Source organism: Antechinus flavipes, chromosome 3 (genome assembly GCF_016432865.1).
Source record: "Antechinus flavipes isolate AdamAnt ecotype Samford, QLD, Australia chromosome 3, AdamAnt_v2, whole genome shotgun sequence".
In the NCBI taxonomy this organism is placed as follows: Eukaryota; Metazoa; Chordata; class Mammalia; order Dasyuromorphia; family Dasyuridae; genus Antechinus; species Antechinus flavipes.
In genome coordinates, this window is record NC_067400.1 from 419,563,689 (window position 1) to 419,580,971 (window position 17,283).

The 17,283-nt window shown below is 31.5% G+C and overlaps 1 protein-coding gene and 1 long non-coding RNA gene across 2 annotated transcripts in view; one reads left to right on the forward strand and one right to left on the reverse strand.

Annotated features, from left to right (window-relative positions):
* LOC127557791 (uncharacterized) overlaps positions 1 to 17,283 on the forward strand; it is a 111,783-nt gene that overhangs the window by 50,894 nt on the left and 43,606 nt on the right. The gene's annotated exons all lie outside the window — the stretch shown is intronic.
* Positions 1 to 17,283, reverse strand: part of HAT1 (histone acetyltransferase 1) — a 90,838-nt gene that overhangs the window by 3,912 nt on the left and 69,643 nt on the right. Inside the window, exons 9-10 of the mRNA XM_051991088.1 lie at positions 17,037 to 17,188; positions 14,127 to 14,243 (exon numbers count right to left, since the gene is read on the reverse strand). Of these exons, the coding sequence (XP_051847048.1) occupies positions 14,127 to 14,243; positions 17,037 to 17,188 (269 nt within the window). The remainder of the gene's footprint in view (positions 1 to 14,126; positions 14,244 to 17,036; positions 17,189 to 17,283) is intronic.

A 17,283-nucleotide genomic window follows, 5' to 3' on the forward strand; every position in this document is an offset into this window, starting at 1 on the left:
GAGGTCAGATAACACAACTGACTCTCAGAGGAGAGGTCAGAGAACAGTGACTGCCTCCCAATCTCCTTATATCATCATCATCTGCTCACATGAAGAGATCCATTCTACAGGTCTGAGTTAGACCTCCAGTAGCCACTGGCAGGTGGCTCCCATATCACAACACATTATATGTCATAGACACAAAGTCCTTTGTTTTATATAATAAGTATACTTCATAGGAAAGCATTGTTTCTCAGTTTCCTAGATTCACCAAAAACAAAAAACCCACTTCATTTATTTTGTATTTAAAATACTTATATGGATCAATTTTTCCATTCATGGTCTTCATCATGTGAAAATGTATTCCCCTTAGAAACTTTAAACATGTTTTTATTCATTTTATTCATGTTTTTATTTATTTATTTATTCAAAAGCAATTTAAACTTTTGTGACTTTATAATCAGGGTTAGCATCACAATCTTATGACTATTATTATTATTATACTAATACCTTATCAAGAGTGATGTAAAGGAAAAAATGTTTTCTAGGTTTTTAGTTTCATAAAGAAAGATCAAAAGTAACAGCAATAGTCCACTTGCCTCAACAATACATATAAATATTTTATGACTAGGTATATATATACCTAGTCCAGAATATATATATATATATATATATATATATATATATATATATATTAAAGTCCAAAGTCTTCCAGCAGTTTTAATATTAAGAAATTTCTTTTTGATGAGTTTCTAATAAGTATGTATATAGTTTCAAGTGGTATTTATACTTAAGGTAGCAAAAAATTTTTAAATCTCTTGTAAAATGTACTATTACAATTAGCCTATCTATTAAGTTACATTTTAAATCCTCCCTACATTCAATGCTCCCTGCCAAAAAATAAAAATGGCATTAGAAGATGGGAATCTTAGGCACAAAAAGAGAAAAGATTATTATTTAAGAAAATGATGAATTTATATTGCCTATCACTAAATTTCTGTTTCCATGTCGGTTTATATTTTAATACCAAATTAAACAGTTTGAGAAGGAAAAGTCTTTAGGTAGAAAAAAAAAAACACTAGTATATGAATAGTGACTGGATCTATAAATATCTTATAAATGGATATAGGGAACTCCTAGATAAGCTAATTCTACCAATACTTTATGAAACCTCTTCACTGGGAGTATTGCCAAAGGCAATTCTGCATTTGCCCAAGATCACATGGTAAGTAAATATTAGAGAAGGGACTTGCACCCAGGTTTTTCTGGCTTTGAAGCTGGTTCTCTCACCACTCTGCCACTCTAGACTAAACTTACATGAAAGTGAGACTCTCCACATCCAGACACATTCCTATTTATAAGACAGGTTGTAGTACAAAGTAGGAAAAGTATCCACAGCAAAAGCTCTGAATTTCCACCTTATTTTTATTACCAATTAGCTGTGCCTTTGCACAAATAATTTCTTTGGGGGATGATTTTATTAAAAGGAACTGAATTTGCTATCTCTAGAGTCCTTGAACATCTTTCTATAAATGTATTGAATATTTGGACTGCTTCAGAAAGCTATTACTATTCTGTACCATCACTTGCTTCTGTTGAATCAAAGTGAAGAAAGTGGGGTTTCCACAAAAGTCTCTCCCCACCACTGCCTCCACCCTGTTCTACTCTTGGAAGATTTGGGGCAAGTACTCTCCTCATGGTCTCTCCTCATCTGTAAATTGAAAAAGGCTTTTTAAAGACCTTTCTAACTCTAAGTCTATTATTCTTTGAACAACATAAATGGAGATGTTGTAGTATCTTCAAAGGTAAACTAATTCCTCTATGCCCAATTGCAATTTTAAGACTGATTTAAAATTGTTTACCCTGATTTAGTCCTTTAGAAACATTCTTTTAAAAGTTTGCATATGCCAATTAAGTCAGTAACTTAAAATTTTTCTGGTAAACTCTTCTCTATAGTCAGTCTTCTATTTCTTTAACAGTTTCTTTTTTCTGAATCTCCTTCATTTTTTCACATTTTTAAAATATACTGAACAAAACTGGACAATCTTCTGAATAGGAGTCAAATTAATACAAAACATATTATGTCTTATTAAATTCCTCTTACTAAAAGGGATTTCCGGGTTCTTACATTTCATGCTTTAGAGCTGGAAGTGCCCTTAAAGATCATGAGTTCAATCCTCTTTACCTAAGGAGACTAAAACTCAAGACAAAATAAATATCCTGCCGAATGTCATATAGTTAGTTGTCAGATGACACTGAAATAGTGTATATTAAGCACCTTTGCAAACTTTAAAGTTTGAATATAAATTTTAACTATTATAATTAGTATCACCAACAGTTGCTTATTTATTCCTAATAATGTTGCATTCTATCCCTATAAGGTGACATGTTCAACTTGTAGTAAATTATAACTTTCAAGTTACCTTCTTACTTGTCAATGCTTTGGTGGCTTAAATAGAAAATATTGCATTAGATTTTTTCCCCAATTGGTTCAGATCATTTAAACATTTGTCTTCAGTATTACTAAATCATTAACCTAATCTAATTATCATCTAAAAGATCTGAAGATTTATTGAGTTCCTGAATGATCACTGAAAAGAATGATGTTTCTCATGAATGACCCTACTGAGCACAAGAGGATGACAAAAGGAGTTAATTAAAATAATCTAGGTACAATCGGTTATTCAACTAACAAGCTAGTTGTTTATATTTGTAACAGAACAATGAGTAAGATGAAGAAATATAGATGTTACTTAAGTTGGATCATGAAATAGTGGACATGTCCTACTTCATTAAAAGTTCTTTAAGATTGAATAATTATCAGTATTATGTGGGAAATTCTTGTTCAGGTATGGATTTTATGTAATATTACTGAAGTTCCTTTTAATTTAAGCATCAATTATGAATTTTTAAAATTAGGAAGTAATTATCTCAAAAAACTATTCATTAATTCTTATGTTCTCAAAGCTAGCTTTAATGCAAAGTAACTTCCAAACTTACAAAAAAAAATTTTGGAACACACAGGTTTGTCATGCTTGGACTATTTTTACTCATTTAATTATGAAGAATCAAATAACTGAAAAGCAAGATCTGTGATAAGTACTTTTAAATTTTAATATTATGAAATATCCAATTTCAAAATCTTAACAAATATAAAGATATGTCCTGATCATACCAAAAGGAAAATTAAGAGAGATCAGATTGAATACTAAAAGTAATTAAAGGCAATATAGCTTTATTACCTCTGTAAAGTTAAAGAAATATAAGACGGGGGCAGCTAGGTAATTCAGTGGATAGAATACCAGCCCTGAAGTCAGGAGGACCTGAGTTCAAATCTGACATTTCTTAGCTGTGTGACCCTGGACAAGTCACTTAACCTCAATTGCCTCAGGGGGAAAAAAGAAATAGAAGAGGAAAACAAGTAGATTTATCTCTTTAGTGTTAAAAGGTTTCACATTACAAGTTATTATGGAATTAATAGAGAAGTCTTATATGTTGTATTTAAATTAGGGCAGAGAAAGGAAATAAAGGACATCATCAGTCAGCCACCTTTTCTGATCTGCTTCTATTTTACTTTACAATACTAATTCCCTGTTAACTTTTCTCTCTCTGCTCCAATCTTCAACTTGCCTTTCATTCTTCTAATATCACTTAGATCCCAGAACTCATCTAACAGTCACCTTTCATTCTTTTCCTTTTTAACTTACATCCAATTATCAAGTCCTGCTAATTATACCTTCTCCCTTTTTTTTTTCTACATACACACAGGTAACAAATGAATTTTCTTAATTAGAAAATTCAGCTAATCCTTCTTTTGCTCAATAACTCTCAATAGTTATCCTTTAGAACTCAGCAATCATATGGTTCAACACTCCCTGGAGAAGGAAACAATCCCAGAGAAAGCAAATGACTTATCCAAAGTCCATAGCTAATACAAATAAAGTCCAAACTCTTCTGATGTTTGAGTCTCTGAATCTGGCTCCAACCAACTTTTTATTAAATTATTTCTCTTCATATGTGCTAAAGTATATTTAAAGTGGAATATCTACTATTTACTAAAACTCATCCTGCCCTTTCCAATCTCTATCATTTTGTCCATATCATTCCCTGTATCTAAACTGCCCATCTCCCCCATTTCTGACGACTGAATCTTTCACATGCTTGAACAACTAGCACAGGACTAAATTCTATAACAAGTCATGTTAGTTCAATTTGTATCTGAAAAACCATCTAGTATCTGCTTGAAAATATTCAGCAAGTGGGAACCTATTACCTGTCAAGGCTTGTCATTACACTTCTGGAGAGTTCTAATTATTAGAGAGCTACCTCTTGTACTATACAAAAACCACTCAAATGCTCTCTCTCATTCTTATTTGCTTTAGTTCCTGGATTTTCTGACAAGATTATATTTTAAATAATATTATTCTAATAGTTCTTTTTCATCTGTTCTGTTCCTTGTGAATAGGGAATATCCTTTCAGGGCCACTTTCTAGTCATGACCCCATTTCGAAAGATTTCAATAATGCTAGTGAAGTTAATTGATGCACAGTTAAATGAGAAAAGCAATAATAATTACATAATAAAAACATAACTTTGAAAAACTTAAGAATTAAGATCAAACTTGTGACAGAAAATGCCATCTGCATCCAGAAAAAGAACTATGAAGACTGAGTAGATTAAGGGACAGTATTTTCACTTTTTGTTAGTTTGTTTTTTTCTTGTTGTTTTTTTCACTTTTGTTCCGATTTTTCTTGCACAACATGAGAAGTATGGAAACATGTTTAACCTATATCAGATGGTTTGCTAACTTGGAAGGGGGAAATATGGGAGAAAAATTTGAAACACACAAGGTCTTGCAAAAGCAGATGTTGAAAACTATCTTTACATTTAGAAAATAAAATACTATTGAAAATTAAACAAGTAAAAAAATAAAAGCACATCACCTCAAAAAAGAATTCAGGTCAAAAAAATTATTTTAAAAAATAAAAACTCAACTCAATTAACTGATCAATTCTGATGGACATGGCTCTTTTCAACAGAGAGGTAATTCAGTCCAGTTCCAATGGTCTTGTGATGGAGAATGCCATTTGCATTCAGAAAGAGGAGTATGGATACAAGTGTACATCACAACATAGTATTTTCACTTTTTCTTGTTTTGCTTGCATTTTGTTTTCTTTCTTATTTTTTTCCTTTTTGATGTGATTTTTCTTGTGCAGCATGAGAAGTGCATATGTACATGTATAGAATAACTGCACAGATTTAACATGGATTACTTACTGTCTAAGGGGAGGAGGTAGGGAGAAGGGAGAAAGAAAAAAATTTGGAATACAAGGTTTTGCAAGTAGAAAACTATCTTTGCATATGTTTTGAAAATAGAAATAAACAAATAAATTTTTTTTAAAAAAGAACTCAGATCAATACAATAAAACTGATTCCCAAGACCAGTAATGAAACATGCCTCCTATCCACTCACTTCCTGATGAAGAGGCAAAAGAATCAGAATGCAAAAATGAGACTTTTTTTTCCTGGATGTGGATAACATAGGAATTCATGTGATTATTGGTTACAATGGTCTTTTTAATTTTTTTCACTATTAGGGGAAAGAAGGGAGGGAATGTTGTTTTTTCTTAATGAAGGAAAAGTGTAAAAGGTTCAAGAAATTCGTTTGAGAAATACATAAATTCATAATGGATAATCTTAAAAATTCTTTAAATACTTTTGTTAGAAAAGATATATGTGACCAATTGATATCCTCTTCACTAAGGATGATTACAAAATTCTCTCATAAAATATCTCTTGGGGATACTAATCATGGACTATATACTAGAGGGTTTAATAATTTATATAAAGGCCTTTACATACATTTACTTTACTGGATCAGCATCTTACATTGTATACTTTTTCAAAATCCTTTCTTTTCCTTTACCTTATATAAACCACCTGACTGATATAGCTTGAACACTTCTTGTGTTTTGTCAAACCACACATTAATAGAAATCTTGGGGAGTCTGTTGAAAAAAATAAGAGTTTCCTGAAGATCTGAAATTGAGTTAAATGTTTAAACATTTAAAAAACTTTTCCCTTGTAATCTTATTTTATTTGATTTTTTAAAAAATTAATGGATATGTTCATTTATATAATAAACAAAAGATTTAAAGTACAGAGTAAAAGTCTAATCTGGCTCCTGTCTGATTAATCTTATGTTTAATTGAGATCTATCCTAAGAACAACATTATTAAGAATTTTCAAATAATAAAGAGATTTCTTGATTTACAGATTTTTTGTTAATTCATGTTTTGAAGAAAATGTAGTCAGTGCCTATGGATTTAAGATATTAGCTATACTTGAAACTATACAAAAAATTATAAGAATATATACATATAAATGATTGACATATTAAACAGACCTTACCCAAGAAACCATAGAAATAGGTTGCAGCACTAATCTAAAGTATCTGTCAAATGAAAAATATTAAACAGGCTTTAAAATGACAGAAGGAAATGTATTCATCTTAGTGTCAAATTTGAACAAGCAGAATAGAATGTCTAATTTCAGAAACTTAGGAATTCTCTTCACCTGAAACTTTGCAGACAATATCAATGGCTTGTGAAACAAAAATTTCTAATGATGAGCGAATGATTTGAATCTGCTTAGTATTAGTTTAATTCCTCAACTGTGGAGAACAGGAATGATTATGTTCAAAATCTTCTGTAAGAGTGAAAATGGTTCATATTTCTAAAAAGCTTCAGGTTTTTAAAAGTACCATCTCTATTTTACAAGGCTGAAGATACAAGTATTATTGTTCTAAATCTGATAACAGATTCAGAAACAATGACTTAGAAAGATTAAGTCTTAAACCACATAGCTAAGAAGTATCAGTGTTAAGAATCTCAGACTCAAGCAATCTTCATAATTTAGCTAAAGGTCTCCTGTTTTGTATGAACCAATTCTTTTTGAAAAATAAATGGCATCAATACTTTGCGTTTAAGAGAAAAATAATTGATTTGTGTATGTGTTCATCACTAGGTGTCTATAATATAGCTTTTTTTCCCCTGTTAATACTAACACTATCCAATGCATGAAAAAAAAAATTTTTGTTTTATTTTTTAAACTAGACCTGTGATTTTATGGACATAAGTAATTCCCTATAGAGAAATGTAGCCATACATGCATATTGACATATTTGTCAACTTAAAGTCTTAAACAGTTGCCTGGTGCACTGACAGGTTATACGACTTGTCTCACACACACACCCCACAGCATATATAGTGGTACCTTTACACTTGAAAAGTTATCTTAAGAAAAATAACACAAAAGGAAACACAACACTAGTACCTTCCAAAAGATGGCTTAGTCTTGAAATTACAAAATTGTCCCTTTGAGAAACTGTGAGTAAAGTTACTAGGTATAGGTTATTTAAGTACTTGATACAACTTTAAGGGATACTCTGTTTCAGGTTATGCCAGAGGTAATAAATATAGCTTTTGATATTTGTGAGTTATTCCAGATAAAATGACCTACGTGGTTTTTAAAATTCTTAAACAATCAAACCATGGCTGAGACCATAATCACAACAAACCTTGAAATATGAAGAAAGAAAATTTCAATAGCACATGTTTGTTAGTGTTTTATGTAATTTAACTGCTAGGCAAGAAATAGTCTTTCTTTCTAGATAAAGGCAACATGATGTCATAGAAATTCTAGATTCAATCTGACAATAGTAAAAATTAACTCAAAATCAAATCTTTTGACCAAATCATTTTATTATTAATTATATATCCTGAAAGTGTCATGAAAATAACAACCCCCTCCCACCTCCCCCAAAACTAAAATACCCAAAAAGGAAGTTTGGACAGACATGTTTATAATAAAACTGTATTTAAATGAGGAAAAAAAGAGAGAATCTAAATGTTTAATAAAGGAAAAGTTAAACTGAGTTTCCATTACATTACCATAGCATGCCACCTTTAAAATCATTACTTGTTAATAATACAGTTTGTACACACCATGCACCTTCTGTTTTTGTGGTCATACAACATTATACAACAATACTAGTATTAAAAAGGATTCTGGAAAGATGGCAGAATAAGAAGAAAATTCCAAGTTCATGACCAAAGAGCTATAAAACTGTGCATACCCTTTGATCCAACAGTCTCATTACTCAGACTGTATCTCAAAGAGATCAAAAGAGGGAAAAAAAACCCACATGTAGCAGCCTTTTTGTATTGCCAAAGAACTGGAAATTGAGTGGATGCCCATCACTTGGGAAATGGCTGAATAAGTTATAGAATATGAATGTAATGAAATATCATTATTCTATAAAAAGTGATGAATAAGCTGATTTCAGAAAAGCCTGGAAAAACTTACGTGAACTGACGCTAGGGCAACCGACAGAACATTATACACAGTAATACCAAAATTATGTGATCAACTGTGATGGATATGGTTCTTTTCATCAATGCGGTGATTCAAGGAAATTCCAATATATTGGAAATGCCATCCAAGTCCAGAGAGAGAATTATGGAAATCAAATACTGATTGAAGCATAGTATTTTCACTTTTTTTCCTTTCTTATGATTTTTTCTTTTTTGGTCTTATTTTTCTTACACAACATGACAAATATGGAATATGTTTAAAAGAACTGCATAGATTTAACCTGTGTCAGATTACTTGCTATCTTGGGGCAGAGGGAGATAAGAAAGGAAGGGAAAAAAATTGGAACACAAAATCTTACAAAAATGAATGCTGAAAACTATCTTTACATGTATTTGGAAAAATAAACTGCTACTAATTTTTTTTTTTTTTTTTTTTTTTTTTTTGCTGAGGCAATTGGGGTTAAGTGACTTGCCCAGGGTCAAACAGCTAGGAAGTGTTAAGTGTCTGAGGCCAGGTTTGAACTCAGGTCCTCCTGACTTCAGGGCTGGTGCTCTATTCACTGTGCCACCTAGCTGCCCCCCAATTTTTTTTAAAGAAAATTCCAAAAAACAAAACAAAACAAAAACAAAAACAAAACAAAAAAAAAAAACAACAACAACAACAAAAAAAAAAAAAACAAAAGAAAATTCCAAGTTCTCCAGATTTCCTCCACAAACAAGAAAAAAGAACAGCAAAAATAAGCAAGAGTTGGTGCAGAGTTAGTGTTCCTGGAATAACTAGAGAGAAGATCCAAAGAAACATCTCAGAAAGAGATTTAACCACAGAGAAGGGTAAATAGCTCCAGTGGCCCTGGGGGGTAGCTGGTTGGAAGGTAGCTTGCCATAGGAATTTTCACCTCCTGGACAGTGTGGGGAGTCAAGCATCTGAGTGGGAGAAAAGCAACCAGCACATGACCAATCAGAGAGAAGAAATAAAGTTATGGACACTGGAGGGTTTTCAACGATCAGGAGCATTTCCAACATATTGAGCTGGAAGGCTGGAGCTGTGTCTTAAGAGGGAGAAAGAACTGCAGAAATTGGGCCCAGGACAAAATATAACAGTAAGCAAGGCCTGAGGTTAGAGACATATTCCTCATAACCCAGGACTAGAGATTGTTATAATAATAAAATGTATTTCTAAAAAAATTAACAGGTAAAAGAGAAAAGTTTAATATAATAAAGATGACCAGGATTCACTCTTAAAAAGAGAATACTGGAGCAAAAAAAGCCTCTCCTATCCCAAACAGCAATATCAAAAGGTCGCCTGTTCAAAAAAAAAAAAAAAAAATGCACAGAACTTTAACTGAGGAAAAAAAAAAAAAACAGAAAAACAAGATAATGAAAAGAAAGTGAAACAACTAGAAAAGGAGATCCACAATTTTTAAAAAAATGTTTTAAGTTGTAGCATTTTATTTTTCCACATATACACAAAGATAGTTTTTTCAACATTCACCTCTGCAAAACTCTGTGCTCCAAATTTTTCTTCCTTCTCCCCTACCTTCCCCAAGATAGCAATCAGATATAGTTTAAACATATTCAATCTTCTAAACATATTTCCATATTTAACCAAAAGAGAAAAATATATGAGAAAGTTAAACCAAAAAAGGTGAAAATATTATTCTTTGATCCACATTTAATTTTCACAGTTCTTTCTCTGGATTTGGATGATATTTTCATCCCAAGTCTACTGGTATGGCCTTGAATCACTGCACTGTTAGGGAGAACGAAGTCCATCACAGATGATCATCACATAATCTTGTTACTGTGTACAATGTTCTCTTGGTTCTACTTGACTTCACTAGCATCAGTTCATATAAGTCTTTCCGGCTTTTCTGAAATCAGCCTATTCATCATTTCTTTTGGAATAATATTCTATTACATTCACCTACCACAACTTATTCAGCCATTTCCCAACTGATGGGCATCCACTCAATTTCCAGTTCCTTGCCACTACAAAAAGAGTTGCTACAAAAATTTTTGCATATATAGGGCCTTTTCCCTGTTCTATGACCTCTATATAATACAGATCTAGTATCCCAGGTCTGTTAGAGGAAACTCAAAACCTTAAGGAAAATAACTTTTTGAAAATTGTAAGTGGGCAAAGGGAAGCCAGCAAAGTTCTAAAACCAGGAATTAATAAAATATAAAGAATGAAAAATTAGAATATGAAACATCTCAAAAGAAAAATTATCTGAAGAACAGATCAAGAACAGAAAACATATCAGAATACCTGAAAACTAGAAACAAAACTACAAACAAAAAAATTATCTTGATGCAATAATACAAGAAATAATTAAAGAAAATTGTCCTAAAGTGTTTAGGACAAGAGGGAAAAGTAGAAATAGAAAGAAAAAAAAAAAAAAAACTATTGATCACTACCTGAAAAAGATCCTAGGAAGAAAACCTAAAGGAATATCAAAGCCAAAATGTGAAAATTCCCTTGTTAAGGAGAAAATATTACCAGAAACAAGAAAAAAAAGTTGCAAAACTAAAATTAGAATTACAGAAGAGCTACCAGGGGCTATACTAAAAGACTGCAGATCTTGGATAATTATATATGGAAGAACTGGAGTTGTAGTTAAAAATATCATAACCAACAAAGTTAAGCATAAGCCTAAAGGGGAAAAAAAAAAGCCAATGCACTGCTAAATGTTCAGAATTTTGTTGGAAAAAAGTCCTCAACCTCAAAGAAAAGTTGACATGCAAGATCCAAGAGAAATATCAGGTAAATATCAAGGTAATTATAAGGGGCTCAATAAGGACAAATTGTTTTTATGTTTTATACCTGGAAATATAACCTGTATGTCTAAGATTGTCATTACTAATTGGAAAGAAAGTCAAACCCTCTTTTCTCCTCTTATACTTTTATTAGCTCCCATCTTCTCTAGAGAGATAATTCCTAAATAAACACATCCAACTCTAATCTCTTATACTTTTATCAGCTCCCACCTTCTCTAGAGATAATTCCTAAATATACACATCCAACTCGAATATCTCTCCTGAACTCCAGTTTTACATCAGTTGTTTTCTGAACATTTCCAATTGGATATTCCATAGGCATCTCAATGAGCTTTAGTTTGCTCACACTCCCATCCTAAACTTGTTTCTTCTAACTTCTTGTTTTCATTGAAAGCATCAATATTTTTCTAATCTTTCAGATTCATATCCTGAGTCATCTACAACTCCATGTACTTCCCTTCCCTATTACCTAAACAGTCATAAATTTTGTTGTGAAGACTGAATGATTATTTCTTCAATATTCTTTTCTTTCTTTCTTTTTTTTGGTCATTACCTTAGTTCAGGCCTTTATTACCTCTAACTTAAACTACTTCAATGCATCTCCTTGTCCAATTAGCCTTCTTTTCAACTCATCTTCACACAAAGCTGCCCAAGTAAGTATAGGTCTATTCATATCACTCTCCTGGCTCAAGAGTTTTCAGTTGATTCTCTATTACTTCCAGGAAATATAATCTCAAGAATTTGACATTTACATCTTTTTAGTGCGGTGCTACCTTACCCTTCTTGAGATTTCATTCATAATACTTCCTTTTCATGCATACTATAATCTAGTGAAAAAGGAGTACTTCCTATGTCCCAAATTCAAAACTATTATTCTCTTGCCTGCTTGTCTTTTCAAAGGTTATCCACATGCCTAGAATATTCTCTCTTCACCTCTATCTCTCATACCTTCAAAACTCAATTCAGATGCCATCTGCAATGGGAAGCCTTTTATAGCCCTTTTAGTTGTTAGTTCTCAACCTCTACAATTTAATTGTTCTTAAATATTTGTGCAAATGTTGCATCACGAAAGCAGAATTTAAGCTACTTGAGGGCAAGGATTATTTTAGTGCAACACTATAGGCCTTTAATAAATGCCTACAGAGTGAAGAAACATGAAGCCACTGATGACTTTTAACTTACAACTGCTTATAGAGCAAATGTACTCATGTTGTCAGCTGGTCTGCCTCTAACTGCTTTTTCTCCTCTTCCTTAGGGCAAGCCTTTACAGAGCATTCCTCTTTGCTACTTTGATCTTCTTTATAAAAGAGAAAAAAAAAAGTACCTGCCACATGCAAAAAGACTCAGGGATGATTTTCCCAAGTAAGCCCAAAGCTCCCTGGGCAAATAAATTATTCACTTTTTTTCTTTTCTTTTTTAAAATTTTATTTTATTTAATAATAACATTATTCACTTTTTTTCTAGCTGATCTACTTGCTTTGCTTTTTCATCAATTTATCCAAAATGTCTCAAGGCTTTAACTGACTTAAATGGAGCAGTTTTTTCATCCTAACTCCTTGTTGGAAATTTCTCAAAGAGGCTAACCTCCCTCTTAACCTACAAACATTTAAAAACACAATACAATTCTAAAGCCCTGCTTTTAAAACAAAATCAAAATGCAAAGTCAGAAGAATCATAGGAGTTGCTCCATGACAGTTTACTGGACTTCTCTGTTTCTTAGCTCTCTCTACTCAGAACCATCCTTCTACAGGTTCTGAAGCAGACCTTTCAGACTTCATAATTGTTGAAATACAAATCTCACTGCATTTTTAGAAACAAGATCAGACTATAGGTCCTAAATCAATCAAAAATATCAAAAGATTACAATACATATGTTCAATATATAATAACAATTTTAGCTAAATCCTAAGGTTAATGCTAAACTATTCTGAAATACATTTGGAAGAATTGTGACAAAGTAGCTCTTTATGTGTCTACTTTTAATTAGGCTAGTGAATAACTCCTTCAAGTGATAGACATTCAATAGAAGCATCCTTTACATCATGAATAATCAGAGATAAGTATTCATACAGAGGCAACTAAGGTTTAAAGCTGCCACAAACAGAAAAACTGCACACATTCATACTAGCTCTTTGCCAAACACCATCATGGCAATTTCTTCAGTCTTTCTAGTTTCTCAGGTGATGCCAATTTTTTTCACCTCCTTTACCATGCCATCTCTTTTTATATATAGAAGGGGAAAACTGAGTTTAGAGATGAAAAAGGATTAAAGGGAAAAAAAAACAGGCAAAAGAGAACAAATATATGGAACAAAAACATGACAGGAAAAAGCCACTTTGTAGTTATAATCAGTAGTAGAAAAGAATGCCATTAATATAGTAAGGGAAAAAAATACTAAATAATAGCAAAAATGTAGATGACAAGAAGGTAGAAAAAAGTTTCACTATGTTCTGGTCCTTAAAATTTTCCAGGACGCATAAAAGTGAAAGAGAATGCTATTGTGTGAATTTATTTTAATTACAGATGCTTCAAAGAGCATAGTTTACATATCACTTCAGTAAAAAAAATTTTTTTTAAATGGAGAAATTTAAATTATTCTAAAGCTTTTCTAAGCAGGTCAAATAAAAGCTAGCAAGATAGTTTAAATGCTCCTATAAATGATATCCAATAATATTTCCTTCTTGGTCTTTAATTTAAATACTGAATTGTTATTGTTCCAGTTGTGTCCAACTCTTTGTGATACCATTTAGGATATTCTTGGCAAAAATACTGAAATTGTATGCCCTTTCCTTCTCCACTTCATTTTATAGATGTGAAACTGAGACCAACAGTGTTAAGTAACTTGGCCAAGGTCACATAATAAATATGATCAGATTAAGTCCAGATTTGAACTCATAAAGATGAATCTTATTGACTCTAGGCTTAGAACTGAGCCTAGATACCCCAAATACTGAACAGGACACAATATTCCAAGATGACTGAAATTAATTATACCTTGTATGGACCAATTAATCTTCTTTTTATGTCCAATCTATAGCCCCTGGATTGTTCAGCATCACCCATGTCAGTCACACGTAATCGGAGAATTTCATAAACTCGCCTAGCATGTTGCTAATAAATGAAACAAACAAACAAACAAACAAAAGCAAGGTGATTTAAAAAAAAATTCTTGAATGCACAAATATCCTCAAGGATTCATCATCTAATATTAAGATTAATGCTATAAAGAAACTTGAATTTGCTATGTTCTCTATTCTTCCATTAAAGTTACAGCAAAGCCACATTAAAATACAAACTGTGAAAACTTGGAAGTAGGAAGCAAATACTTTACCTTTAGTCTGTATAAAGCAAAACAAAACAACAAAAAATGCAACCTCATATAAACAAAATTCCCAAAATCTTAACCTGAAGAACTATGATTTATATACTATTGTACTTATTACAAATAACTTTTAAAGCAAATCTCTCTTGACTTCAATTTTAACACTATTTAAGATATCTATTTAAAAGCAATAAAAATGAGCTTTTAAAAAGGAAGACTTTCACAATTCACACAAGAGTGCCAAATCATTCCAAATAAAGTTAGATTTTTTAAAAAAAATAATCATTTTCCCATCATTTCTCTATTTTTTAAAAAATTAGCATTACTAGGCAATGAAATAAATGTCTTTTAGTTGCTAGAACAATCCAGAATACTTTTATACAAATTATACTAGTGTTTCCTAAAATGTACTGTTACACAAACTATAATTCTTCTAAGCATGTTGGGTATAAAATGATCAGCTTATGTTTCAAAGTAGAATTAGAACATTCTTTGCAAGTTAACATTCCTCTAGGGAGTCCCCATTACTGTCACAAGTCTAATGTTATGAATTCTCACAATATAGGTTTACACTGTAAGTAGGTGAACTGATTAATTTATTTTGAAAATATAACATTGAAAATTACCAAATTTTTAAAGAAGATACTTGTCCTTTATTTTTTCTACTACCAAAATGTTTGGGATCATTTTTAGCAAAGGAAAACACTTTCTCTTTAAAAACTAAGAAAGTGTATATATATATATATATATATATCTAACACTACCTCTAACTTCATCATCAAACCTCTAACTTCCCTTCCCTAATATTACATTTTATCTAACTTTCTAGGTTCTCCTGAATTACCTTGGTAGCTCCTTCTTGCTAGGGATCTTTCTTGCTTAATTTGAAAAGATATATACTGTATCTTTCTTGCCTCCCTCCCACTCCAACCACAATATGGATAAGCCTAACTATTTTTCTGCTTTTTTGGTTACTTTACTGTCTCTTTTCTTTGAGGAATCCTGCCAGGACTAATCAAATTAAAAAGCTAATAGATCTATAATAACGTTTCATTCCTAGTAACTTCCAAGAGTGGCCTTATAGTAAACTGATTGAAAAGCATTAGTCTAAGAACAGGAGAAAAAATTTTTAGTTATGTTATTAACATAACAGGTTGTATCTGATCAATCTTACAATATGAAATTTCTTTGTGCATTGTAAGCTAATAAAAAACTGCAACTCAAGCTACTCAAATCTGCAGAATAAAAAAATTACTATCTAAAGGAATTACTTATAAATATTTGTCATTGAAAAAAACATTTAATGCTTCTCTCACATCAATTACAGACTCAAAAGCCAGAAAATTAAAGATATATTACACATTAAACTATTAAGACAGCAAAAAAAAAAATTTATCCCTTATTTTCTCATGCACTAATTGCCTTCTCAGAACACACTACCAGCAATTCTTTATTCCTCCGAATGCCAAGGTCCTTTAAATAGTTTAAACGCTGAATTAAAAAATGTTTTAATTTTCTAAGTTTATGTCCACAAAGGTTTTTAGACTGTGTTTTATGGTGGATTCTGTGCTCTCCCAATCCCAGTTATATGGAAACTGTATCAACCAACAACTATAAAATTTCCTACTACAAGACAAAAATCAACACTTTAAAACAAGGATGAAAGGGAGAAACCCCTCCAGCCAATTCCTATGTTAAAACATCACTCATTTTCTACTCTAATATATTTACTGCTAAAATGTTAATTTGCTTCATAGGCAAAAACTAAAAATGATTCTCATTAAATTGTCAAGCCTAAACAAAATTTAAATAAGTTAGCTATTTTGAAACATAAGAAAAATAATTAGAAATTGTAGTGATAAAAAAAAATTTGGAGCATTAAATCATATGCATCTTAAATATTTGCATGCTTCTATGAATGATGAAGGCTTTACACCATTATACTTTACGAACTAATGTTCAAAACCACTGCCAGAAAGGAAATAATATGTGAAAGCTATATTGTGGCTTTTGAATTTTTTTTGGAGGATGAACATATTGATATTGGGAAGAATTTAATTGTCCTTTTCTTTTAGTACTTTAAAACACATGTGCAGGGGTCAGCTAGATAACACAGTGGATAAAGCACTGGCTCGGAAATCAGGAGGACCTGAGTTCAAATCTGGCCTCAGACATTTAACACTTCCTAGCTGTGTAACCCTGGGCAAGTTACTTAACCCCAATTGCCTCAGCAAAGAAAAAGGAAAAAAAAATAAAACACATTTGTTATCTCTTGGAAGAGACAAAGAATTCTGAGTTATGTATTTAAAGTACAAAGGAGCTCTCCAGCTTCTGCCTTAAGTCCTTTACATGTAAGCAATGACATAAATGCTACTCTAAACTTGACATTGCTTAAAACATTCTTGCTTATACAGTTGTGTTTTGTAATATTTATAAGTTGTTCATACTATAATTGCTGAAGTATGCCAGTTACTGCCAGCAATGTAATGATCAAATGTACATACTGATCAATATTTTGCTATATATTTACCAATAATTAAATATAAAATCTAAGACTATTTCCCTACTGTAATTTAATATACCTTGTTTATTTTGAGTTTCTGTTGTGCTTCTGTCACCATATCTTGACTGAATCCTTGCATTAACTTGTCTGGTGAAAAGCAAGGCAAATCTTGGCAAAGCTTCACAAGTACAAAATCTCTTAGTTTTACATAGTTTTCAGATGGATCTTCAGCTAAGGAAATAAAGTCAAAATGACAACATACTCAAAAGATTTTTTTTTTATTTTGAATGATAAATATATTGTCTAGTTTAAAGATTCATAAGAAC